The 26,306-nt window shown below is 49.9% G+C and overlaps 3 protein-coding genes across 6 annotated transcripts in view; 2 read left to right on the forward strand and 1 right to left on the reverse strand.

Moving 5' to 3' along the window:
- The first annotated feature begins 675 nt into the window (after window positions 1-675).
- On the forward strand, window positions 676-7,360 carry TST (thiosulfate sulfurtransferase). The gene is made up of 2 exons (XM_032779205.2): window positions 676-1,394; window positions 6,857-7,360. The coding sequence occupies exons 1-2, from the start codon at window positions 800-802 to the stop codon at window positions 7,153-7,155; spliced, it is 894 nt and encodes a 297-aa protein (XP_032635096.1). The 5' UTR covers window positions 676-799; the 3' UTR covers window positions 7,156-7,360.
- Window positions 7,361-7,443: 83 nt separating this feature from the next.
- Window positions 7,444-14,567, forward strand: CIMIP4 (ciliary microtubule inner protein 4). 4 transcript variants are annotated; one of them, XM_075068403.1, is made up of 7 exons: window positions 7,444-8,494; window positions 9,503-9,505; window positions 10,336-10,411; window positions 11,039-11,688; window positions 12,299-12,449; window positions 14,056-14,166; window positions 14,397-14,567. In XM_075068403.1, exons 1-7 carry the CDS (start codon window positions 8,315-8,317, stop codon window positions 14,483-14,485), a joined length of 1,260 nt encoding a protein of 419 aa, XP_074924504.1. In that variant the 5' UTR covers window positions 7,444-8,314; the 3' UTR covers window positions 14,486-14,567. The 4 variants fall into 4 exon arrangements, with proteins under 4 accessions (XP_074924504.1, XP_074924501.1, XP_032635081.1 ...); XM_075068400.1 differs by lacking the exon at window positions 9,503-9,505 and having other exon boundaries at window positions 7,444-8,080; XM_032779190.2 differs by lacking the exons at window positions 9,503-9,505; window positions 14,056-14,166; window positions 14,397-14,567 and having other exon boundaries at window positions 7,444-7,603; window positions 7,928-8,080; window positions 11,039-12,383.
- Window positions 14,568-18,099: 3,532 nt separating this feature from the next.
- The window catches only part of CSF2RB (colony stimulating factor 2 receptor subunit beta), a 29,227-nt gene continuing 21,020 nt past the window's right edge, over window positions 18,100-26,306 (reverse strand). Inside the window, exons 11-14 of the mRNA XM_032779206.2 lie at window positions 25,578-25,668; window positions 25,234-25,303; window positions 23,471-23,574; window positions 18,100-21,705 (exon numbers count right to left, since the gene is read on the reverse strand). Of these exons, the coding sequence (XP_032635097.1) occupies window positions 20,448-21,705; window positions 23,471-23,574; window positions 25,234-25,303; window positions 25,578-25,668 (1,523 nt within the window). The 3' untranslated portion in view covers window positions 18,100-20,447. The remainder of the gene's footprint in view (window positions 21,706-23,470; window positions 23,575-25,233; window positions 25,304-25,577; window positions 25,669-26,306) is intronic.

Raw genomic sequence — 26,306 nt, forward strand, 5'->3', positions numbered from 1 at the left:
TTGTGTGTTTACTAACAAAGATAACACAAAATAATACACTGGGGTAATATATTTGTCAGACCAAAAATAAAAGGTCACCTCTAGAAGTGGCATTTCCTCATCTCTTCATAATGAAGTAACAATTGCAGGGGCTTGTCACTTGGGGTGACCTGAAATACACTTTATCACATAATCAAAACCCTAGTTCCTTATTCACGCTCCATTTAGGGCACAGGAGGCAATCACCTCCCGACTTTAGGGAAGTTTGCATCTAGATCTGAACTTCACAGCTGCCCATATCTTTGGTGAGTGGCATATCTCAGGCCCTAGCTCTTTCATAGCAATTTGATGGTCACAGAGACATGTCACTTTGTGGTGATCTGAAATGTGTTATATACAGCCAGTACCAATAACTAATTTAAATGTTTATCACATTCCATCACGTTAATTAGATAACATTTCTAAAACATTAGCCGTACGTTGATATGTTTTAAAAATAATTTTGGCCTTTAAATAAGGAGATGGTACCACAAATGAGAAATTAGGAATAAGGAATAAATCCACCAGTCGCTTGCAAAAGTGTTCTGGGACTAGCAGCTAGCAGGGAAGGAGGGGCATGGGGGAAGAGGAGGGAGAAAAGGGGGTGGAGTTTTTAGAGCTCTCTCAATCCAGACAGTTGATTGGCTGAGAACCAGATACCAGAAGCTGGGATTCCAGTAGACTTGGCTCCTCCCCTTATCACCCCGGTGGTGGTACAGTTCCAGCACTCACATAGAATGCTAAACTCTCAGTTCACGACACAAACACAGTCTTGGACACAATGGTGCAGCAAGTACTGTACAGAGCTCTGGTCTCCACCAAGTGGCTCTCAGAATCTGTCCTGGCCAAACGGATTGGGCCCAGCCTACGTGTGCTAGATGCATCCTGGTACCCTCCTGGGGAGAGGGACGCCCAGCAGGAGTTCCGAGACAGGCATGTACCTGGCGCCTCATTTTTCGATATCGAGGAGTGTAAAGATAAGTCGTCGCCCTATGAGCTCATGCTGCCCAGCGAGGCACACTTCGCCGACTACGTTGGGCACCTGGGGATCAGCAATGACACGCATGTGGTGGTGTATGATGGGGATGACTTGGGGAGCTTCTATGCACCCCGAGCGTGGTGGATGTTCCGGGTCTTCGGGCACAGAACAGTCTCCGTGCTGAACGGTGGGTTCAAGAACTGGGTGAAGGAGGGTCACCCTGTGACATCAGAGATCAGCCAGCCAGAGCCAGCAGTGTTTAAGGCCACCTTGGACAGGTCCCTGCTGAAGACCTATACAGACATGGTAGAGAACATGGAATCCAAGCGGTTCCAGGTGGTGGATTCCAGGTCTGAGGGGAAGTACCGGGGGACAGAACCAGAACCAGGGAACGAAGGTAGGAGCAGCATATGGCGTCTCTTAACTTTCAACTACAGCTGGATGGTTGCTCAGGCACTACCCCTCCTCCCTGCTAACAAACACACTTTGCAGTAATGCATGCTCGCAACTCACACCTCTCCTCACTGACACATGCACTGACGGCACCCAAATTTCAGCAAACAGATCTGAATCTACTCCGAGTTCAGGGCTGTTCAGATCTAGGGTTTTCTTTGGACCTGTTATAAAGACGAGCAGCTGTGAAGTTCAGATCCAGTCACAAACTTCCTTGAAGTCTGGAGGTGTTTGTCCCCTGTGCCCTCTTGCTCCCTTGCAGAGTTAATCATACTGCTGATGTGGGAGAATAGGGCCTCCTTATCTAATGTTAACAGATGCACACATGACTGGTTTTCATGCTTGCACTTTGCCTTCCTTAGACACACCAGCAAATGACCAAGCTGCTATAAGCACAGCTCATTTTTTCCTTGTAACATGAGAGCTCTGTTTTCCCTTGAGGAATAAATCCAGTTCCCCAGTCGACAGAGAACTTGCTTGACTGGCTGTTTGCCCTTTGGATCCTTACCATATAAACCCAACCATTTTAAAGACAGAGAGAGAGAGAGTCCCAAACCCTATCCCAGAGGCTCATATTCTCCTCCCCTCCCTTTCCCTGACAAATGGCATGGTTTGTACAACTGTAACTTTATCAGCCTGAACAAAGGGCTAGAGTTGCCGCAGTGGGAGCAGGGGAGAGGCTGCGTGTCCGGGGAGAAGTTATATAGAAACATGCCTGGAATGGAATTTTGCTCAATTTGAAGTTGAAGGAAAACACTCCGATTGCCAAATCTGATTTCACATAGCATGAAAACAACCCCCAAAATCATAGGAATAACTTAAAAATCATGAGAGTTCTTTAAATCCCAGGATTTTTTTGCTCTGCCTTCTGATTTCTGAACACCTAGCAGAAACCCTGTCAAATTGTGCATGTGCACCAAGATTGTTGTTGTTCTTATTTCTAGAGAGCCAGATGTGTGTGCAGGGTGTTTTACAGTTAGAAAGTGAGAGAGGAGCCTGCCCAGAGTTTAATTTGTGCCAGGGTTTGCATCTCTGGGCTTGGCAGTTCATTGCCCCGGCACCTCTGGGTTTGCTGTTTCTCTTATGAAAGTAAAAAAATTGCTTGCGTTTCAGCACCTAATTGCTTCAGCCCTGGCAGCTCTTTCATTACAAATTAAGCACTGGGCCTGCCCCTAAAAGATTACAATCTAAGATCCTGATCCTCCAGTTGGATCCATGCAGGCAGACCCCTGGGCCCATCCAGAGCTCCATTTACTTTGATGGGGCTGTACAGGGGCACAGGGCCCCCCATCCGTGGATCCAATTGCAGGACTGGGATTTAAATTAGACAACACAAGGTGGGATGAGGGGAAGAGGAGGTATGGCATGACAAGGGTTACAGCAATGAAAAATCATGAGATGTGCTTGTGGTTAGTTCCCTTTTTTAGTGTATTAAGATCTGGGATTGCATCTGAGTTCAGTAAGTGGAGGTTGAAATTCAATCTGAAATGCACACAAAATGCTCCTCGCTGGTGACAGATGGATTCCACATTCCTTTTCCCTGAAAATGCTGTAAGAACTTCAACATTTCAGTGACTATTCATTCCTAGTTTTGAATTAGTTCCCTGGGACCAGGTTGGTCCCCCTTTTGTGTTTGCTTTCTGCAAGTATTCCAGCAGGGTAGCCTTCCAGGCACATATACACACCCACAGCACGGCATGATCAATACGTCGCTAAAAGTTGTTTTCAAATCAGTTAACACCCAGAGTGCAAACTGCACATTGTAAAATACAGAACTTACGTTCAGCTGTACAATCTGAAATCCATGCTGTTGTTGGCTGATTACATGGGCCATTGTCATAGGGCATAGCTACCCCATAGTACCAAAGTGTGGCACTGCCAACATGCCCTGCCCCAGTTTCCTTCCCAAGGGTGGATTTCCTCAGTTCTCCACACACCAATCTGTGCTGGAGATGTGGCATAGCCCTCTGTCCAAAAGACCAGCTAAAAGGCTCAACAAATAAAAAAGCTCTTCTGCCCTTCAGGAGCTTTTCTTCAGCCCAGCCTCTGGACTCTGTTCCCAACCCCTTTTTGGGCTACCTGTCCCAGTGTTTATGGCTCTGGCATAGGACCCTCCACCCTCAGGCTGGTTCCCCTGAAATACTGTTCTCAGCCCCTTCTGGCTCTGTTCCTTGCAGCCTTCCCTACTCTGATATAGGTACTAGGTTCCCTGAACTCCATAGACCTTGGTTTGAGGCCTTCCATAGGAGCCTGCCCACTCCCTGTGTTTCCACCAGGAGAGTGAGCTCTCTCAGTCCTTTTATAAGGCCCATATCTTTATTAAACTATCACCTGACCTTTTAGCCCCACCCCCTCAGGTTAGGAAGCAGCTAATTAATTATGGCACAGTTATTGCTCATTTTCCCTTACAGGGACTAGTCACCCTGTGACAGTCATCCAATCAGGAACTGAAACAAGGGCACGTGGTTTAGAGAAGAAGTGGCCTGGTCCTTAGGAGACTGAGGTTCCATTACTGGCTCCGCTATTGACTTCCTTAAGTCCCTTCACCTCTCTGTGCCTCAATGCCCCATCTGTAAAATGGGGATAATTCTCTCCTTTCTCCCACCTTTTACTTGTTAGACCGTAAGCTCCTTGGGGCAGGGACTGCCCTTTTCTATGTGTTTTGAAACATCATCTAGCACAATGGGGCTCTAATCTTGGGTGGGAGCTCCCAGTGCTACCATAAATCAAATAAACAATAATAATAATTAATAACTAATTTACAAGCAATGTCACATTGAAAATATTTGCCACAAACCATCTGCTCAGCAAGAATTATTTGCTTAAGAACTCGTAAATAAATACGCTTGAGACTCTCTCTGTTTCTTGGCAGATAACAGAAAAAGAGGGTCAACTTTCCAAATTAATTGTTTGTTAGGAACTATTACCCAGATCCCCATGGACAGCACGTGAACCCCCCCATTTAGGGAGGCTAGCCCCTGTGCCGCCCCTTCTGCTTGAGACCCCCCGCACCCCACCCCTTCCGCCCCCCCTCAACCCCCAGAGCCAGAGGAGCCTCAAGCCCGCACCGTGGCCAGAGGATCCCAGCTGAGCTGCCTCGAACCCAGCCTGCCTGCCCCAGCCACTCCAAGTCCCCAGCTGCCGGCCGGCCCAAGCCCCCACTGGCTTCAGGGGAGAGGCAGGATGAGGGTAGGAAGAGAAGCAGCATGGGCAGGGTCACAGGGGAAGAGCAGGACGTGGGAGCTGAGCCTCAGGCGGAGCATGGGCAGGGCCATGGCTTGGCTGTTTGGAGAGACTTAGCCTCCCCTTGCCCATGCAGATCCCTGTCATCCTTCTGCTTTCCTTTTCTCCTGCTACTCTTCAGCCCCATCCCCTGTATTCTCTGACTCCTCTGCTTCCTTGCCGCTCCCATTCTCCGGAATTTCATTACTCCTTGCCCTCCACATACTGCTTTCTGCTCACCCTGAAAGACCCAGGGAGGAGAAAGGAATGGGACTCAGAGGACATTTCTATGCTATTTAGCAGCTTGAGGATTGAGCATCTGTTTTCAGACAATATTTTATTAACTCACTTTGTATTGTTTTTGCTAGGTGTGAACGCACACTGAGACTGCTCTGATGGACATGCTTTTAATAAGTAAAAACATAAATCAAAATAAATCAAATCTCTAGATGTAGGCCACCTGTGGGCTTGGGTTAGGAGACAGCTAAGGGCTGAAACGGCAGTTCAAATCAATATATATTTCTTAATTTAAAAAAAGCCAGGAGTGAAAATTGTTCTCAGCTCAGCATTTGCCAGCCAATCCTGAGCCTGCTTTCAAGGGAAGCATGTGGATACTGCTGGGAGCTGGAGCCAGTTTCTAAGAAGCTCAGAGGAGGCAAATCAAGAAGCAAATGAGACGAATAATGTCCGTCTGGAATAGTGGGTGATCACACAGACACAGAAGAGCCTTCCAAAGGGATCTAGCACTGTCACAGATTCTGCCTCCCAACCCTCTAGCTTTACGTGTGGGACAAAATGACATGTTACAGTCTTTGCAACATCACATTGTGATGCTGCATCCATGAGTGATGAAACTGCAACATCATCACGTATAGACACACCATTGTGATGCTGAGTTATGATGCAAGGTCATGGCATTGTGAGGCCTGAAATTAATAGGTGAGTCTGTCTTTGTGGGTTGGGGGACAAATCTATGACCCTCAGGACCATCCCACTGATTTTGGGACTGGTAGTGACCTGTCTTTAAGATGTAGATTATTATCTGATTGTCCCATGACTTGTCTCTTCCAGTCCTGTGGCACCTTATAGACTAACAGAAGTTTTGGAGCATGAGCTTTCGTGGGTGAATACCCACTTTGTCGGATGCATGTACATGCATGCATTGTCTCTTCCAGGCTCTTTAGAAATTCAAACCTGTCTCACTCACTGGAGACTAATTTCAAGCCAGTGTTTAAAGTTTCCTACTCTCGTACGGCATGATCCAAAACCCATGACTTCAGTGGGCTTTGGATCAGGCCCGCAATGGAGTTTGCTGCATGTTTCAGTGAGACATTTAAAATCTCATTCATCATTTTTGAAGCCTCTCTCGCACTAACAACCTTACCCTTGGGTCAGATTCTCAGCTGGCACAAATTAGCAGAACTTTCTTGAAGTAACTTACACCAGCAGAAAGTCTGACTTTCATTTACACCAAGACAGAGTGGATTTAAAATGCGACAAAAATCTAAATTCTCCACTCATACTAATGGTGATGTAAATGACTAGCCAGTGGTGACCCTAAATGCTCCAGGCCTGACAACTCTCTTCTCTAGAAGACCATCTGTGAGTGACACACCCAAATTCTGGGCTCAGAACAGTTTTCATGATATTTCTGGCTTCTGACTATTCACATCACCCCCACCCAACATCGCTGGCGGCAGAAATAATTTCATAAGCTCTGGGAGTCAAATTCACCACTGACATAATGAAACTCTAGTGAATTTAGCCCGTATAGGCAATGGAAGAGGCAACACGATCTTCCAATCTGATCCTTTCTTACATATTTTGTTCGGTTTCTCTTTACACCAGGCCATGAATATCTGCTCTAGCCTGCTTTTGAATCTCAGCAGTGATAGTACCTCTGGCCATGAAGAATCTTAGGCCCAAATCCTCAAAGGAATTTAGGTGCCTAACACTCCTTGAAATCAATGCACTTAAATATCTTTAAGGATCTGGGCCGTAGTGTCTTAGCCAAGGCTTTTACTTCTGTAACTTCTAGCTTGTCACTCTGTATTCCCAATGTCATCTCAGACAGTGAAGTAGTCCTTTGAAGGGATTTATAGGCTATGAGTGTGCCACGTTATGTGCATGTCTTTTGAACGGGCTCCTCACATGTCCTTTTCTCTCTCCCTGGGGGTGTTTTAGGGCTTGAACCAGGTCACATCCCCGGCTCACTGAACATGCCCTTCTTTAAATTCCTCACTGAAGCCGGCTTCGAGAAGAGCCCAGAGGAGATTCGGAGCATGTTCCAGGAGAAGAAGGTGGACCTCTCGCAGCCACTTATTGCCACGTGCCGTAAGGGGGTCACAGCGTGCCACATTGCCCTGGCGGCGTACCTCTGTGGCAAGCCAGATGTGGCCATCTATGATGGATCCTGGTCAGAGTGGTTCCGCCGAGCCCCGCCAGAGTACAAGCTCTCTGAGTGGAAGCGCAACAAGGCATAAAGGGAGAGAGGTTGCGATGCAGTCCTTTAGCATTCATTGAGAGTGGGGTTTGTGAACTGTCTTCATTCAAGGGAGCTGGAAACAAGGGGAAGGAATGTAATAAATTCTCTCTCTGTTATAGTTAATCCAGTTTTGTATGAACAATTAGTAGGTTTTTAGTCTTTCTTTTTTAATCACACCACTGAATAAAATCTCTGCTTTCCGATTACGTGTCTGTATGTGCCTCTAATCCTCCCCAGTGATTGTGGGACCTCATCATACTGTGATGTTACAATGTGTGGCTGAAGGAAGAACAACCATGTTCCACAGGGGAAAGTTATGCTCTCCCATGAGAGGTTCTGAGAAATCCCAGCTGGGTTAGAAACTACTGAAGCCAAATTACCAACACCCCCAAAGAAATGGGGAGCACAGCCTTGTGGTGAAAGCACAGGGCTAGACATCAAACATGGTAGGTTCTAATCCTGGCTTTGCCATAGACTCACTGTGTGACCTTGGGCAAATCACTTAACCTCTCTTTCCTACTCTTTAAAAGGAGGGTAATGACATCTCCCTCCTGGGGAGTGTATGAGGCACAGTTAATACCCTCTAGAGATGCTTGAGTGGAAAATGCAGCAGAAGTGCTAAGTCCTATTAATTATTATTTTATTATGTGAGCCACTAAAGAGCCCCACACACGTGCTGAAAACTGTTGGGCCTGTGCTCTTTCTGAGACATGAACTTTTCCCCCCAAAGATAAAACCTAACTGTGCCTTGTTTATTTTGGTTCCCATAGTAACTACAGCTCATAGATGGGGAGGGTTGTTCCCTAGCAACCATCCCTGATGCTTACTCTTAGTTCCACCTCTTTGCCTGCACTTCTGGACTTCAGCAGGACCTGCCTGGTTAGAAGAATCACTTTGTCATCTCAACTGAGACCATGGAACAGGTGAGAGAGACATTTATAAGAAAGGCTTCACCTCTGAGCCTCATTCTGGAAACTCAGCGCCCTCCACCCCACGCCACCCCACCCCACTTCAGAGACACTGAAACTCAGACAGACACACAAACAAAGAAAGGATGAGCCAATCAAAGACAACATTTCATATGTACTGCCACATTGCTTTTCAGGCCTGAGGCAGCACAGTGATCACACCGTATTTTTGATGCCAGTCCAGGCCACATGTGGCAGGCGTGTGGGGCTATTCTTGGCCACCTCTGGCAGCTGATCCTGAGCCTCATTTGGCAGGAGATCCCAGGCCACTTCTGGCAGGTGTATAGTTCATCTATAATAATAATAGTAGTGCTTTTCCCAGCCAGAAACCTTGTGAGAATGGCACAGCAATACCTTCAGCAGCCTGAGGTTAGTCTTTAGCTCCACTGGGACAAGTCCTTTATTTCTTCTTGGTCAGTGGGAGCCATAATGGCAGGAGAGTATGAACACGGTGAAAATACCCACAAAACTATGCTAATAATTTATGTGGCATCTTCAGAAAAAGGCAGAGAAAAAAGTTTGGTCATTTTATAGCTCTGTAGTCAGGAGCTGTTTTTTTATAACATGTGCATGTGGGTAAGGAATGATGGCCCTAGCCTCTGTTTGTCAGAGCGTGGAGATGGATGGCAGGAGAGAGATCCTGTTAGGTTCACTCCCTCTAGGGCACCTGGCATTGGCCACTGTTGGCAGATAGGATACTGGGCTGGATGGACCTTTGGTCTGACCCAGTACGGCCATTCTTATGTTCACGTACAGTGCCTAGCACAGTGGGCTCAATGTAGGAGATTCTGGATGAAATTCTGTGACTTGTGCTATCTCGGAGGTCAGGCTAGATGATCGAATGGTCCCTTAAGAGCTATTGATGTTTGAGTGGAGCCTTGAGTTCAGTCGGAGCCTCTAGGCACCGCTGTAAGAAAAATATTAAATAGGAATAATAATATGTAATTAGTTCAAATCCCAGAAAAGAGGATCTGCATGTGAACTTTAAAGTCACTCAGCTTGCTGGAAGCTGGAGCAATCAGAGTTACTAAGGAATGTGCTTTGCAGTACAAGGAAAGCAGTGGAGGCAATACCCCAAGCCTTCTGAGTCAAAGGGTGATCCACAAATGGGAGACTTGCGGGTCTGGGGTACAAGCCGCCCTCTTCCCATGGACATAACAATAATGATGGTAACTTGGTTCAGGTCTAGGTGGGAGGCAGGAGTTAACATGGGAACTAAGTGGGGGAGATCCATTTAGTTAACACTGAGTCCTGCAATCTGATAAAAATACACTTAAAATGCTCTTAAAAGGGATTGAAAATAATACAGAAAAAGAACGTAATTCTGTCCCATGGAGCAATCATGTGCCCTCACTCAGGGCTTGATCTAATGGCAAGAAAGTCAATTGGAGCCTGTCCATGGATAATTGGAACAGGGCCTTTGGAGCCCTGCATTCAGGTTTGACCAGCCAACGTGTAAGATGAACAGGGGGGCAGAGAAGAGCGAAGACAAAGGTTAGAGGTGTGGGTGGGATTTGCATAGGACAGCCCTCTCCCCATAGAATGCAGTCAGTCTGTGGAGTCTGCTGCCAGTGAAGGGCACAGAGTAAAATACAGTAGCTGCTTTTTTTTAACAAAAGGGCTGGCTAATTTGTTGACAAATAGCATTTGCAGTTATTGTGGCTTGGGTGAGGGTAGTCAAAGCAAAGCATAAAATGATCAGTGCACAAGTCAGTGCTATGCACATCCCCTCCCCATCTTCGTCTGTCTTGTCAGTTTAGACCTTAAGCTTTTGGGGCAGGGACAGCCTCTCGCTGTGTTTGTACAGCAGTTGGCACAACGAGGTCCTGATCTTGGCTGAGCCCTCTGGGAGCCACTGTAATATACACAACAAATAATAATGTTTTTAATGCCCTCTGCCTATGGCAAATGGCATTCTACAGAAATTGATTATACACCATTACAGGCTGTAGCCTTTTGGACCAGTTCTGTAGAACACTGTATCGTTTGTTTTTTTTTATAAGAGAGGATTATGGACTTGATGGACCAATCGGCTGCTCTGGCGTGGTAATTCCTAGATTGATCAGGTGCAGCAAATTCTACGTTAACCTGGTGTGGCACCTCCTCTATTTGTTTGGGCTGTGTCTTACTTCTGACAAACAACCAGCTTAACCCAAATTCTTGGCTCCTGCTCTATGCCTTCCTAACACAGCCTTTGTTGCTCTTTCAAGGAGGTGCGTGTGACCTCGGCCTCCCTGACACCTCTTGCAGCAAAACATGAGCCTGTGCTAGCCCATGACCCATCAGGTAAGAGACACAGTGGAACAGCTGCTTTGTTCACTAGCCCCCACTTTGCACTCAGACGTCTGATTGATGTTGCTCTCACGTTCCATGGGAGTTTTCTCCACCCTTTGCACCCCAACGGGGTTCCTGTGGGATTGCTTGTTTGCATGTATGCATCCTGATTGGATATGCATGTGTATGAGAGGATGATACACATGGGTTTGTGAACTGATTAGCTACATAAAACCTGTGGGAATGAGTTCTCATGGGCATGCCTGTGCTGCTTAGGAATGTGTGTGTGTATGCAAGAAGGCATTCGTGTGGGTATGTGCCGATTAAAGGCAACAGATGTGCATGTGTGATAGGACATATGCCTGCTGAGGTGTGAGAAGGTTCAAACCTGGGTTCGAGTGCACAGGCTGATTAGCTAGACCTTTGTGTGTATGTGTGCTTCTGGACACGTGACCACATGTATGTGCCACAGACACACCCGAGCTCCTCGCACAGCCTCCACCCAGCTCAGGGGGAGTAGATTATGTACACTGTACATTTTGGTGTAACCATGATGCTGTGCAGTGCAAGATCATTTATTGCCACACTCCTCTATCAAAATGATGGCAAATTCGTTGAGCTTTTCCTTCTATCTTTAAGTGGAACCTGGAGATGTCAACAAGGAGCGCGTTCTGGCTGGGGCACGGGCCAGCGGCAAGAGAATCTCTTTGAAAAGTTCTAGTAGAACCACCTGGAAGATCTCCAAGAACCCAACAGACAGCAGAACACCCATGAGTTCTCCTCAAGTCAAATCCCAGGCATCCCCCTCTGCGCAGCATCTACACACCAGAAGCTATAGTAAACAGAGTCTCCGGTCCAAAACTCCTTCTGCATGGCGTCATCTCACCAGAGAAGAAGAAGAAGCCCGGGATGTCTCAAGTGCCAAAGAACCAGCAGTGGGGCAACATCAAAGAGGAAGGACAGGAAGTCTCCTACATCTTGCAAACTCTACTCAGAAGGAGGCAGACAGTGTCCAAGCCTACTCAAATGGCAAAGAACCAGCAGCAGGGCAACATCGACCTCTGGGGCCCAGGGTGCCTGGATCTCCCCGAAAGACCACCAAGACCAGCCACAAGGAAGCGAGGGAATTCCGAAATGGCTTAAGTGCAAAGGAATCCTTAGCATCAATAGGGCAAGACGTGAAAGCAGAGGGGAAGCTCTTTCAGGAGAAGAAAAACAGCATAATCCCAATTAACATCAAACACAAGTTCGGGAGCAGCATCGTGGATGAGCTCATCACCGAGGAGCAGGTTGTGGAAGAAGTGGTGACACTGACACACAAGGAACGGGGAGGATACTTTGCGGGGGGAGTGATTGGAAGTACAGCACCTGGAGGAGGGTGTTTTAGGGGGAGGCATTTGGGCTTTGCAACTGGGGGAGCAGGTCCAGTGACAAATTCCATACTCAGAGGCACCAGATCTTCAACAATTTCTTGTGTTCTCTCTCTGTCTCCCCATCCTGACTTATCTCTTCATTCTCTTTCTCTCTCCCTCCTTGCACTCACGATGAAGAAGCAGAGGGTGAAAGTCATTAGAGACACAAATAGCATTAGAGGATGTGAGGCGGTGTCACAGCACCTACCCCTCAGCCAAATTCAGACCTGTTGTAAGAAGATGAGACTCCATTGATTTCAGCTAAACTGCACCCATTTATACTAGGTCTGAATTAGCTTATGTATTCAGGGTGAACCCAGAGATTAGGGGTACACGCTAGTGAGAGAGGTACACGCAAGAACAATGCTTGCCCCTGGGATTAGGGTACATCTAGGGTCTGCATTTAGGGCTGGAGGTGCCTCCAGGGAGTCAGGTGCACTTAGAGTTTGTGGGTCAAGACTGACTCCATGACGTTTGTGCTTGCCAGGCGCGCCGTGCTCTGTGTGAGGCTGGACTGATCGAGGGGCAGAAACGACTCAGCAACCGGTCCTCTAAGACACCAGAGAATCCCATGGCCACCACACCCTTTGCTGATTATTATGAACTAGGTTACAACCTGAGGTCAAACATCTTCCAAGGTGAGGGGCCCTCTATTTCTACCCTGAGATCTCCCTATACTATTTGCATTGCCCCTGGGCTCCTGCATTGGCATGAGGGTCCAGCATGACCACCCATCTCCCCGCCATTCAAGAGCTGCCTGGGTAATAGCTTTTGCAATCAAATGTCCCATGTTAATAGCTACAGTTCAAATCACATGCTTGTTCCTCTTTGAAGTCTTCTCAGACATGCTGTTCTGAAGCTTCTCCCCCAAGATTCTGTGCCTCCAGAATCCTCAGTGATCCCTATGTCTCATGGGTGGGCAAACTACAGCCCGGGAGCCGCATTCGGCCCTCCAGACATTTTAATCCGGCCCTCGAGCTCCCACCAGAGCAGGGTTGGGGGCATGCCTCACTCTGCGCAACTCCTGGAAGCAGCAGCATGTCCCCTGCCCCCCGGCTCCTATGAGCAGGGGAAGCCAGGGGGCTCCGCACCCTGCCCCCTCCCCAAGTGATGGGGCAGCACGCACTGCTGGGCTGCGCCTTCACATAGGAGCTGGAGGGGGGACATGCTGCTGGTTCTGGGAACTGCTTGAGGTAAGCACCACGTGGAGCCTGAACCCCTGACCTCCTCCCATGTCCCAACACGCTGCCCCAACCCTGATCCCCCCGCCTGCCCTCCAAACCCTTCAGTCCCAGCCCAGAGCACCTTCCTGCACCCCAACCCCTCATCTCCATCCCCACTCCAGAGCCCGCACCCCCAGCCGGAGCCCTCATCCCCTCCCACACCCCAACCCCCAATTTTGTGAGCATTCATGGCCCACCATACAATTTCCATACCCAGATGTGGTCCTCGCACCAAAAAGTTTGCCCACTCCTGTTCTATCTGATCAAATCTTACTGGGGAGTGATGTACTGCTCTCAACAGCATGGTATCAGAGTGCCTTTTGCGCATGCACACAATGCCTCACGAGCCGGATTACGATTATTATGCAGTGTGCCCTTGGTAGCATGTAGGAACCTCAGTCAAGATTTGAGACCTTTGTGTAGCAGGTAAAATGAAAACTGGCTCTCCCTCAGGAAGCTCAGACTTGGCATCAACCAGTGGATGACAGCCAAAACAAGGTCTGGGTGGCTTGGGAGGAGGAGGTAATAATGAAACCAAGAAGAGCTGAGCCAGGCTAGAAGGGACTGACAGAAGTCACAACTCACCATTGCCTAGCCAGGGCCAGATGGGAGTGATCTGGAGGGCCCATAGGTTTGAAGGAGGGATTTAAGAGGGTCAGATGGTGGCTTTGTGAGTTACACCAGGTAGTGGGAGCAGTAGGGGAGACTGCACATAAGTGCTTGAGGGAAAAGTAGACCTTGGGACATGACTAAAGATGATGCTCCACCATGGTCCTGCTCTACCTATGCGCAGGAAGTACTAGCAGACAAAGTGCAAGAATGCACTGGACAGAGTCCAAGTGGTCACGGAGCCATACCTCAGACCCCATCAGAACACATAGCTGAGTCAAATCTGAATGAAGGTGCTAATGTCAGCTGTGTATCCCTTTTCTCTCTCCCTTTTGGCTGTGGGTGTACATCACTTCTGCCAGCAGCAGAGGGGCTCATGGTAACAAATTCCTGCCTGGTCGGTTTCTTGCAGGTGGCCCAATAGAGAGTAAGAGCCTGATGAAGGATTCCTATACCCCAGATGTGATTCAAAGGGCAGTCAGAGACCCCAAGCACTGGCATGGAAGGAAAACCGATGACCTAGGTAAGGCTTCTGTCATGAGCAAGCAGCTGATGCACTTCAGAGCTGGACATGGACTAAGAAAGGGAGCTGATGGGTTAGAGATGGGCATTATCACAGGAGAAGAGCCATTGAGCTAGGGCAGAGCACTGCCACAGGTAGGTGGAAATCATTGAGGTTGGTTCTTACCCACAGGGAAAGTGGTATCATTAGGAGTGAAGCAGTGATTGAACTGTGGTTTGTCTTCTTTATAGGGCGATGGCACCAGAAAAATGCCCTAAACCTTAACCTGCAAAAAGCTTTGGAGCAGAAATATGGGGAGAAGACCAAAGGCAAATCCTAGAAGGCAAAAGACAGAGAAGCAAAGCGCTCTCCGAAAGGGACCCTGCTCTCCCTAGCGCTAGAATAAACCTCCGTGCAGCCTTGATCAGTGTGCTTGCTGAGCATCAGCAATACGAGTGGCAGGCAGAGAACTGGGTAATCAGTGGGCAGAAACACAATGGCAAAGCCTCTTATCCCAGGAAAAGGGAGGGAGAGTCTTTGGGGGCAAGTAGTGTGTGAGAGGACTGAATGGCCATGGAAACAGTTCTCATGGAATCCCTGCAGGGTGAGACTGGGGTGGGGGTGGGCACTGGAGAAAGCAGTGTGAGGGTGCAGACAGGAAGCCCAGGACTGAAGGAACAAGGAGACTGACTATCCAGCAGATCGGGGACAGTGTTTAGGAAATAGCATGGCTGGAATGTGTGCGCATGTGCATGTGCGTGGAGGGAGGATGCCCATGACTGAATGACCATGGACGGCACTTTGATGGCTGCCAGCCCCTTTTCCGTCTCTCCCCTGGATTCTGTACACAGTTCTCCTGCACAGCAGGAAGCACAGTGGGGGCTTGGTGAGATATACAAACCAGGCAGAAAGCCGTTGGTCTGTGGGCCCTTTCTGTGGGAACACACTCTCGCAGGTGTTTCTAGGAGGCCAGTCAGGCTTAGTACAGCATCCAGGTGCAACTCTTGTCCCTGTTGGGGGCTGAGACTGTGAGGCAAGAGGCAATTTCCTTCCCTTTCATAATTCTGGATGTGTTGCTTTAAGGCAGCTAGACTGAGACTCGCTTTAAGAGCTCCTGCATGGCCAGCAACCTACAGTGACTGTGGGAAAACCTGCCAACATTCATCTCAGCACTGGAGGCAACAGGTCACCCAGCCAAACCCAGATGAATGCTGAAAAGCCCATCCCACCAAAAGGGAACCAGAAGGCTGAAGAGGGACCCCTGGGCCCAGCCATCCCTCCAGGCTTGGAACTGCTGATTGTTTTGCCCACAGATGTGAACTGATTCTGGGCACAAATTAGGGCTGTTTCCCCACTATCTGTCAGTGGGATTAGGTCAGAATGAGCTGACTGCAGAAGAATGCCAGAGGTTTGCAAACAGATGAGGTTAAAATGTAATCAGTGGTAACTATGGGAAGGTTACCTCCCACCCTCAGTAATTAACCATGACGGGTTCTGATGTTCCAAGGTACACGGGGTGGGGGCAGAGGGGAAAATAATTGCCCACTGACTAAAAATGGCCAAAATGCAGGTCACAGAGATCTCCTACTGGGCTTCCTCGTGCTTCAGCACAGAGTACACAGACCTCAGCATGCAATCTCCAGCCAGGTAGCAAAGCACCCTAGGACATCACAGCTATGCACACTGCATGACTGGGCTGATGCAGAAGGAGGCTTACATGGGCCAATTAAGTGCAGCCTTCAAGGCACCCAGCAAGTTAGTGGTGGAGCCCATGTTGCTGCTTCAGCATTCTGACCATAAAACCTCAGCGCCTAATCCTGCCACTTGTGAGCCTTAGAATAACACATTGGGTACGGCACCACACAATGTGAGCATGGTGAAAACAGAATCTGAGACAAACATCCACCCTGAACAGAACCGAGTCTGCTGCCAGCCGAGGACGCTGCCCTGTGCTTTATGCAAACAGAGGCAGTGCATTTCTGTTTGCTCGATACCATGAGTTTTGGATAATAAACCAGTTTCTCCTGTGCAGCCTACAGGAAATTAGGTAGCGAGTCAGTAAGAACTGCTGATAATTATTTATTCATATAAATAAAGAAAGGGTCCAATGATTAGTTATGCACACCACTGGCCTGTGTAACTGCTTGCTTGTATTACTACCTGTATTGGCCTTATCCTTCCTCTAGTTAGTCTCACACTTGTAGAATCTTGCCTTAAATTACAAGTAAGCACTTCAGAGCTGGGACTGCTTCACCCTATGCGTGCGTACAGTGCCTAGACCAACAGGGCTCCCATAGGCCTACAGAGATTATCTGGGATACAGAAAACAGGGCAGGTCGGGGCACAGTGAGTTGATACACATCCAGGTATCACTGCAGGGGCAGTTAATACATGGGAGTTTTATGGTTTCATTCTAATGCCTACATGTTATGACAAAGTTCCTCCTCTACCTTGGTGGGTCCTGCGCTTATTGGCAGATTTGCTCACCTCAGTGATCTTCCCCCCAGTCTGGATCAACTCCTCCTGTGTCTGATCAGGAGTTGGGAGGTTTGGGGGGAACCCAGGCCTGCCCTCTACTCTGGGTTCCAGCCAGGCGTCCTGTGGATTGCAGCTGCCTATAGTGCCTCCTGTAACACCTGCGTGACAGCTACACCTCCCTGGGCTACTTCCCATGGCCTCCTCCAAACACCTTCTTTATCCTCACCACAGACCTTCTCCTGTGTCTGATAACACTTGTACTCCCCAGCAGCCCAGCCTTCACTCTCAGCTCCTTGGCCTCTTGCTCCGAGCTCCTCTCACACACCCCCTCTCTGGCTCCTCCCCCCGACTGGAGTGAGCTCCTTTAACCCAGTGCCCTGATTAGCCTGCCTTGATTGGCTGCAGGTGTTCTAATCAGCTTGTCTGCCTGAATTGGTTCTAGCAGTTCTGATTCTCTGTGCAGGCTGGCTTTAGCCGATTTGCCGATTCCCGGGAATGGGCCCATGTCTGAAAGGCCTGTGCCTGAGACACCTTTTATTTTTTTTCCACTTACCCCGGGTCTGGCTGTGGTCTGCTCTGCTTCCATGGTCCCACTCCTTGACCAAAGTACAGGCGGAGAGCGACAGCCCTGTGACCTGCTCTCCGGCTGGAGCCCGGCGAGCCCGCAGCCCCGCTGGAGCCCCAGCTGGAGCGCGCAAGCCCGCAGTCCTGCTGGAGCTCCGGCCCTTTAAATAGCTCCAGCGCCCCTCAACCAGGGCTCTGAGCTATTTTAAAGGGCCAGGCGTCCAGCTGCTCTGCCCCCCGTCCTTTAAATAGCCGCGGGAGCCCTGCCACCCCATGCATTGCCCCAGGGCTCCCGCAGCATTTAAAAGGTCCAGGGCGGGGTAGAAGCTGGGAACCCGGGCCTTTAATACCCCAGACCTGATAGAGGGGCTTGCGAGCTATTTAATGGCTGGCTCCAGCTGCCTCTGCGCACCCCCTGCCTGCCCATACCAGCCCGCTCCCCTGCCTGCGCCAGCTCTGCACCCCATGACCACAGCCAGCCGCCTGCAACCCTGCCTGTCTCCAGTCAACCCCTGCGCACACCCCTGTGCCCTGCCCAAAGCAGCCCAGCCCCCACCACACACACTGCTACCGCCACCAGCCCTGCACACTGCCCTGTCTCCAGCCAACCCCTGCTGCACCCCCTTGCTTGCCCTGCCTTGAAGCCAGCCGCTCCATGCACCCCTATCTCAATCAGCCCTGCACCCCTTACCTGCCGCAGCCAGACCCCCCTAGTCAGCCGCCTCCTGCTCCAACAGCCCATGTCCACTGCTGCTCTGCAGTTCCAGGGCACTACCCGGCCACCTGCTCCAATGAGAGGGCAGTGGTTCAGCTGCTGACAGCATGGGACCCACACATGGCACACCCCAGGAGGGCAGAGGACCCACACATGTGAAACGTCAGTCATTAATAACCAATCAACAGCATATATGATGCATTGTACATAATATATAATTTTATTATATATATAGTTATGGAAAGTAAATAATACATGAAAGGGGGGGTTTTTTTCCACATCATCCCTGCCAGGGCCCCGCCAAAAATGTTCGAATTGGGCCCCGCACTTCCTAAAGCTGGCCCTGCTAGTGCAGCCCCTGCTCTGGTCACTCAGGGAACAGAAAACTACTCAGCCAGTGACCAGTATATTTGCCCTCTACCAGACTCCTGTACCCCACTGGCCTGGGTCTGTCACAAAAGACACATAACAAAACCACAGTACAGACTGGCAAATGTAGCCTGCTCTATTTAGGAAAGGCTCAGGGCTGGATTAACAAGGTGTGCAACAAGCCAGAAATGAGTTGGGCTGGGATGGCATCTATCTCCGCTCTGGTCAACCTGAGGGCAGTGCTGTTGGCCCCTTACTTTCAAGGGCAATCAATTCACTATTCACATATCTTAAAGTTTAAAAATGTATGAGTTTATCAGAATTTAAATTGTCCAAAAGAAGAATTACACTGAACAATGCAGGTCTGGCAGCATCCAATTAACATAGCAGGAAAAAAACAGAAACATACTCCCAGAACTGCCCTTTTCTCCCTGTAGCGGATTGAGACTCACTGCAGCGGCACCTCTGGCTGGTCACGTGGGAATTAACTCTTTTCCAGCATATGGTGTGCCCTCTGTAGGCCGGTGTCTCACCTGCAACTGGCCCTGGACCCCGTTGCCCTTTATCTCAGGGTTCTGCCCCAGCAGTACCCCCACTCTCTGGGTCTCCCCTCCACAAGGGAACCCCCAACCCTCTAAACCCACCTTGCCTCAGTGACTACTGCCAGCCATCATCTAGCCCCTGCTCACTGGGGCAAACTGCAGTCTGTAATGGCCACTCATCATTGGCAAGGGGTTATGACCAGCTGCCTCTGCCTACTCCCAGGCTACACTTCTGTAGCCTCAGTATCTTTGTAAGCCTTCACCCAGGTCTGCAGCCTGGGGGTTTACTAGGCTGGAGCTCCCCAGTTCCCTTTGCCCTTCCCCAGCACTGCTTCACTTCAGGTATCTTGCTCCCAGACAGACAGCTCTTCCCACTCCAAAACTAGAGGGAGATGCCTCTGTAGTTCCTGGCCTTCAGCCCTCTTATCAGGGCCAGCTGTGGCCTGATAAAGCCAGCCACACCTGGGGCCAACTACCTCACCAGCCTCCCTCATCTGCTCTTAATCCCTTTTACTTTGGAGTGGGGCAGCTGCCCCACTACACTCCCGTTATCAGCCATGTCACACAAATACACAAAAGTCAGACTCAAACATCCTACCTGGCAGGTGAAACATCTAACTCAATCAGTAACAGTCAGAGCTGATCCATGGATTGAGAGATGATTTTGCTAGGTCTGATCACTGGGTGGCAGCTCTGAGCTAATGTTTTTCCCTTGCAGAAAGGAACAGGAAAGAACCGAGTTCTCTTTCCCTGGCACCATTAACACTCACCAAAGCAGCTGGCTAGCTACTACTGTCTTCTACAAACAGCCAGTGTACTGGGAATCCAGCATCTCATAGTATTTGAGCAATTAGAGATAGAAGAGATCCATTAGACCATAGTTTGTCCACCCGCACAACCTTTCCCCTGCCCCAACCCCAGTTTTCCCTGCAATAATATATATCCTCCCTGGCTTTGTCCAGTCTGGTTTTGTGTGTTCTGGTGATGGGGCTTCCACCAACTCCCTAGAGACATTATTCTGCAGGATAGAGTCACAGATAGGAAAGGTTTCTGTAGCTGCAGCCAAGTTTCCCCATTGCTGTTTCACCCCTTTACTCCGACACACTTTGTCCTATTCTTAACAATTCCAGTCCCTCCTTGGTATCTACATCCTTCCAACACTAATTCTTCTGGATGGGTATTATCTCTAAATAAACGAGATCTGTTTTCAGAATGCGAGCCATTTCAGTCCAGGTGCTTGCACCAGAATCTTATCCATGACATGACATTTGATCATTCATGCCATGAAGTTTGCGCTGAACTCAACATTACATTGCAGCAGAAGCATGGCAAGACTAACATGATAATGGCAGGAGGACTAGAGATCTGTGTGGTGAGCAGATCTCTCCCATGGGGATAGGTTTCCTGGTTTCTCTAGCCAAGGACACTGATACAGCTGAGGAGGACATGGTACTTATTGACATTTGCCACCCACTTTGGAAGAAGGAGGGCTGGGAAGAAGAATTGCCCTTTGTGTTTTTCCTACCTGGGTTCGGGAGGGGAAACAGTGATGACAAGAAGAGGCAACATGCTTCAAATGGGGGACTTTTCATCCATTCACCTGCTCTCTTGCCCTCACCAGTCCTCTCACAGCACTAGCACAATTCCTTGGCCCCGAAAGCCGGTTCCTGTCCTGACCATGGAGGCAACACAAAGTAATCGTCACACTTCAGGGTTTTGAAGAGTTGAATGGCCTGCATGTGAAGTGCAGGCTCTCGCTTGCCATTGACAGATCCTCCATCACAGGGCGGTTTTCCAAATGCCTGTCTGGCTTCTAATGTCTGATCAGCCAGGGGGTCTCTCTCACCCATGGGGGTCTTCTCACCAGGTTTGAGGCTGGGAAAGAAACAGTATTCCCCCACCTGACGTAGAAAAACTGGCCCGGTTCCGTCGGGGTTGAACATGACCACATTGTCCTCTTGCCCAGGCTCTGGTTTAGCTAAATCAACCCCCTCTGAGAGGATGGTTGGGGGAACACTGATGGGTTCTGGGGTGCCAGAGAGAGCATTGGGGAACATAACATAGCTCTCAATTCCAGAGAGATTGGCTGATGCTGGAGGCAGAAGTGGGACTGCGACACAAAGTTTTTCAGGGCCCAACTCAGGGCTAGGGGTGCTCTCCATGGCGTGGGGCAGTTGTGGGTTGGATGACAACATGCCAGAAGCAGTGACAATTACCTCTGGCGGGGCCAGTGTAGGGGACAGATGGGCAGAGTCTCTTGCTGGCATCAGTGACAGATCTTCAGTGGTGACGTATCCTGATGGCAATTTCTGACAGGAGTTGTTTAAGATGGCAGCAATTGGTGCCCTTTGACCTTCGGAGTCCCCTTGCACCACTTCCTCACCTGCTGGCTGGTCTTGTGGCCCTTCTTGCCCTCCAGCAAGGGGCTGCTTCATCTCTTTCTGAACAGGAAACGAGACAGAGTGGAGCTGAGCTTCTCCTCTCTCCTCCCCCACCAGCAGGGTCTGGGAAGGGGACCCCTCGGGTAGGGACACGTACTCCAGGGACACTAGCCTCTCCCTGGTTCCCAGTGGGGCATCTTCCAGGTCCTGATGAATGTCAGGCAGGGAGCACCCACGGGGGAGGCTCAAGTATGGACCATTAAAGTCAAAGCAGGACATGGGTGCCTGAGAAGCAGTGACCTTAGCACTGCTCCTCCAGGGGAGCGAGGCTGGCGACAGGGACTGACTGGTGCCCTGACTTGAATGGCAGCCAGACGGGGCTGCCGGATGTGGAGCTGGAGTTGTCATTTCAAGAGTCTGATATGGGTTCTCTGGGTCCAGTGCACCAAGGAAGCACATCATCCTATCAGCCACGGCTCCAGGGAGCTCTGCTGAACTAACTTTCATCGGTCTGCAAGAGGGAAACAAGAGGAATCAGAGATGTCACTCTGCAGAGAACATCACTTACAGACAGGGAGTGGAGCTGAGGGCCCCCTGGGAGAAAGGTCTCTTGGGGGTTAGAAGGAATCTTTCCCGGGGGGGCAGATTATCACGTAACTGCCTATGGCAGAATTTCTTGTGCTTTCCTCTGAAACAGCTGGTACCGGTATCTGTTCCTGGCAGGATACTGGACTAGATGGACCATTGGCTGGACCCAGTCTGGCAGTTTCTGTGTTTCTGGAGTCTAGGGGCCCCAAGCAGCACATCACCCTACAGAGACCATGATCACCACCACCCACATTTGTATAGCACCAGACCTTTGCCTGGCACTTGGCAGAGATTGTAAAAAGACATGGTCCATGCCCCAAGGAGCTTACAGGCACTAAGATAGAAGCTAGCAAAAGGGAGGGGCAGGCAAGGAGAGATGGGGGTTCAAACAAATGCAAATAATGGCCTGCGCTTTCCAAAAGTGACCAGTGATGGCTGGGCACCCACCCATGGGTGGCAGGTATCAAAGGCCAGGGGAGACTAAGCCTCCCCTAACCTGGGCTGTGGCCTTGCCCATGGTCCACCCCGAGGCCACGCCCTCACTCCCCCTCTTCCCTGAAGCCGGCAGGGGCTCAGCTTCTCTGGTGGCCTGGAGTTTGAGGCTTGCGCTGGCAGCCAGGGGCTGTGGTGGCTAGAGGCGGCTCAAGGGGGGTGAAATGCTCCTGTCCCCAGCCTGGAAGGGGAGAGGATCTCTGGCTGCAGCCCTCTAAGCCCTGGGACAGGGGTAGGCAACCTATGGCACGGGTGCAAAGGCAGCACACGAGCTGATTTTCAGTGGCAGTCGCACTGTCCGGGTCCTGGCCATCAGTCTGGGGGGCCCTGCATTTTAATTTAATTTTAAATGAAGCTTCTTAAACATTTTGAAAACCTTATTTACTTTACATACAACAATAGTTTAGTTATATATTATAGAATTACAGAAAGAGACCTTCTACAAACATTGAAATGTATCGGTGGCACGCGAAACCTTAAATTAGAGTGAATAAATGAAGACTCAGCACAGCACTTCTGAAAGGTTGCCGACCGCTGCCCTGGGAGAAGGGGTACAGCTATAAGAGTCTCCAAGTTGGGACTCAGGCTATTCTAACTGAATACAGCCTTCCTCAGGCTACTCTTCTTAACCCAGAATCCCTCACAGCACAGAGCACAACCTCCCTACACCAGGAGCTGTGTGGAGGGCAGTCTTGGGCTTCTTACATTGACCCCACACTTCTGCATTGGATAAATTAGTCTCTGGCCTACTGCAGTTCCTACTGGCTTTTGTATGCTGCCAGAGCCAGAATTGGCCCCAAGAGTGGTGGGGGCCTCCTTTCCAGATGACAGGGAGTTAGGGCATGTGGGGGAGGGAGAGTGTGTGTATCTGTGCTGTGGGAGCTTATCCACCTCCATTTCCTGGTTGGGAAATCAAGGGCATTGAAGCAAACCCATTTTCAGAAAGAGAGATGAGGGAGGAAGGGCTCAGGGTTTGGGACTGGTGTTTCCTGGGAGTCAGGGAGACCAGGGGCTGCAAGTCCATCCATTGACATTTCCAGATGGGCAGGTGGAAGATTTGCCAAGGTTTATTATTTACACCAGTTACATTTGCCACCCCTCCCTGATGGGTCAGCCACCCACAGGAACTGAGATGCCACCATCACTGAGTAACGTCTTGGAGAGTATCACCAGTGAGCAGTGCACCAATCACTCACCCATCCAGCACTTGGATGCAGCTGGCCAGGTCCGTCTTCTCAGAAGGGCTCTGCTTGCCAAAGTCCAGCTGGCTGCTTGGCAGCGGAATCCCGAGCGGTATTTTCTGAAAAGAGACAAGGGCAGATAGCACTCCGGGCAGACAGAGGGTGATTCCCTGAGGGCAGATTCCCTGTAGTGGAGATACCACAGTGTGTGGTAGCACTTTAACCCCTAGTGGGAGCAACATTGCTTCTGGGTACTGGCCCTTTGATGGGGGGGGAATAGGTCTGGAGGCCTCCTTCTAGAGACTTCGTAGCCCTGCCTCACTATACCCCAGAAAAGAGCAGAGGAGAAGTCCTCCAGGCAGTCTAGAGTGGCTTCAGGGGAGCAGCTAATCAGAAGGGCTGCTGGAGTGGCCAATCGGGGGCACAAGGGCCATACAAAAGGAAGCAGCATGGGGCATAGCAGTCAGTTGCTGCCTGGAGTTTGAAGAGGGAGAAGTGGGTGCATGGCTGGCAGAAATAGGGTGACTAGACAGCAAGTGTGAAAAATCGAGGGGGGGTGTAATAGGAGCCTATATAAGAAAAAGACCCAAAAATTGAGACTGTCCCCTATAAAATCAGGACATCTGGTCACCTTAGGCAGGAAGAGTAGCAGGACCATGGGCAGCTCAGTGTGGGCAGACTGAGCCCAGAATCTAGCTAGATCAGGCAAGGGTACCATGATGGACCCTGCTGATCTGGTTGAAGATTGAGCCCAGGAAGAGCTGCCAAAAAGACATTAACTGAGGATATCGAGACGGGCCCCTTTTGGGCTGTTAAAGAAGGCAGTGCCTCCAGGGGGAAGCCTTGGTTCCACAGCCCCATACCAGGGCCATGAGCAAGAACTAGAGACTGTACATCCCCGAAGGAGGGACAGTGCGTGTGACTTGGCCGGGGGGCGGGGGCAGAGGGTTCTTGTGAGAGGCAGGTGCCACATCATGTAAGAACTGAAAAGAAAGCAGGGTCATACCCAACCAGGAAGGGGGCACCTGCGAGAGGTGGGTGCTGCCCTGTTCAAAATTGAATAATTGCCATAATGTATTAGCCAGAGGTGGAACACTCACAAGTGCAAGGTAAAACACAGTGGCAAAAATACTGCCATCTCCTGGGCTTCTCCGATGCACCGATGGGCAGTGTCCTCAGACAATGTAATGGGGTATTTACCCTACAGGTGCTGTGAAAGGGTAAAGGCTTGAGAGGCCAATTAACCTGCCTGCTTGAACCTGGAGGATGGGCCAGGCCAATTAGAAATAAAGCCCAGGTGAGCATGAGAAGGGCTTGTGGCCATAAAGAGCTGAGCAAGGCTAGTGGGAGGAAGGAGACCCAGGGTAGAGGAGGTGGGAAGTAGCCTGCGAGAGAGGAGGCAGAGCAGACAGGCTACTTCAGGGGTGAGTAGGAAGCCTGACAGGAGACAGGGGCCCTGAAAAGCACTAACCTGCCTGAGCCCCTGAGCGAGGGAAGGAGAGTGCCAGCCCCTGGACAGCGGGGTTATTGAAAGCAGAGGACCTGGAGACAAGCTGTGAAGATAAGTGGAGTGGAGGCAGGCCTGTGAGGCCGAGGTGGCCAGCTGAGCCCAGCTAGGCTGAGAGTTTGGTTTTGTTTACAGTTCTACTGGACTTGGTAAAGAACTCAGTTGGCCAGAAGGGGCAGGACTCTGTCAAGTCATCTGACCAGAGGGCTGAGATACTCTTACAGCTGGAGTAGGTCAAAGTGTAGTAGGGGAAAGCTCAGCTCTCTCTTACCTGGAGGTAGCTCTGGAGCAGCTGACTCCTGCCAGGATTTGGAATCTTTTCCTCCCATTTTTTCTTCTTGCTGTAATAAGACAGAGTTTTCAGGGTCACTTCTCTTGTGGGGAGGCTCCACCAGACACACAGCTTTACCCTGGGCCCCCTTGTCAACACAGAGGTCCTGAAACTCCATGGCCCTACACTCAAGCTGCTGGTCAACATGGAGAGAGCTCTGCACTGCACCCCAGGCATATCTCCCGCTCAACTAAGCCCTAGGATAGAGGTGTGCCTTGCAGCACCTCCCTGCACTCACTCTACCAATGTGCCTGGCATATCTTCAACTCCCAGTGCACACTTACCTGAGTAGGCATCTATAACCGCACCAGCCAAATGCTATCAGCATGATGGTGAAGACTGGGACCAGGAGTGGGAGAATCAGTTGTGACTCAGCTGAGGCAGATAAATGAGAGAGAGAGAGAGAGAGAGAGGTAAAGAGACAGTAACACAAAATAGCTTCATTCTATTTCAAACCTTACAGTCTGGATGCTCTTGAGGGATGATACTGAGGTCAGGAAAATATAGGTTGCCTATCAAGTCACGTGTCCTAACTGACAGGTCTGTTAGACTATGGAATACTCTCCCAGTTCTCCCAGGAGGTGCTGTGGAAGTGGGGTTCCCCTCTACAGATCTCATTAGGTCAAGCCCAAAGGGGATACTATATGGTCCTCAAGCCCCTGTTCTCCCCAGTCTCATGTTAGGACTATTAAAAAAAACAAAAAACCCTAAAAAAATCCCCAGAGCAAAGAACTTTAATAAAGTGAAGCTCAGGCTGAGGGCTTGTCTATACTCTTGGCTAAATCAGCATTGTTGCGATCAATGTAGAGGTGTCGATTTAGTGGGTCTGGTAAAGATCTGCTAAGATGATGGGAAAGCATTCTCCTGTTGACATCTGTAAGCCGTCTTCCTGAGATGCAGATGGTAAGTCAGCCGGAGAATGTCTCCTGTCGACACAACACAGGGATCTGAGGGTCATAGTGGACCACAAGGTAAATATGTGTGAATAGTGTAACAGTGTTGCAAAAAAAAAA

Source organism: Chelonoidis abingdonii, chromosome 1 (assembly GCF_003597395.2).
Source record: "Chelonoidis abingdonii isolate Lonesome George chromosome 1, CheloAbing_2.0, whole genome shotgun sequence".
NCBI classification, from domain to species: Eukaryota; Metazoa; Chordata; order Testudines; family Testudinidae; genus Chelonoidis; species Chelonoidis abingdonii.

Bases quoted from the DNA above. Each gene is read 5' to 3' on its own strand.
- TST (XM_032779205.2), top strand. From the start codon at position 800: ATGGTGCAGCAAGTACTGTACAGAGCTCTGGTCTCCACCAAGTGGCTC. The intron at 1,395-6,856 runs GTAGGAGCAGCA...GGGGTGTTTTAG, and splicing joins ACCAGAACCAGGGAACGAAG to GGCTTGAACCAGGTCACATC.
- CIMIP4 (XM_075068403.1), top strand. From the start codon at position 8,315: ATGTGGCAGGCGTGTGGGGCTATTCTTGGCCACCTCTGGCAGCTGATC. The intron at 10,412-11,038 runs GTAAGAGACACA...TCTATCTTTAAG, and splicing joins GCTAGCCCATGACCCATCAG to TGGAACCTGGAGATGTCAAC. The intron at 12,450-14,055 runs GTGAGGGGCCCT...GGTTTCTTGCAG, and splicing joins GAGGTCAAACATCTTCCAAG to GTGGCCCAATAGAGAGTAAG.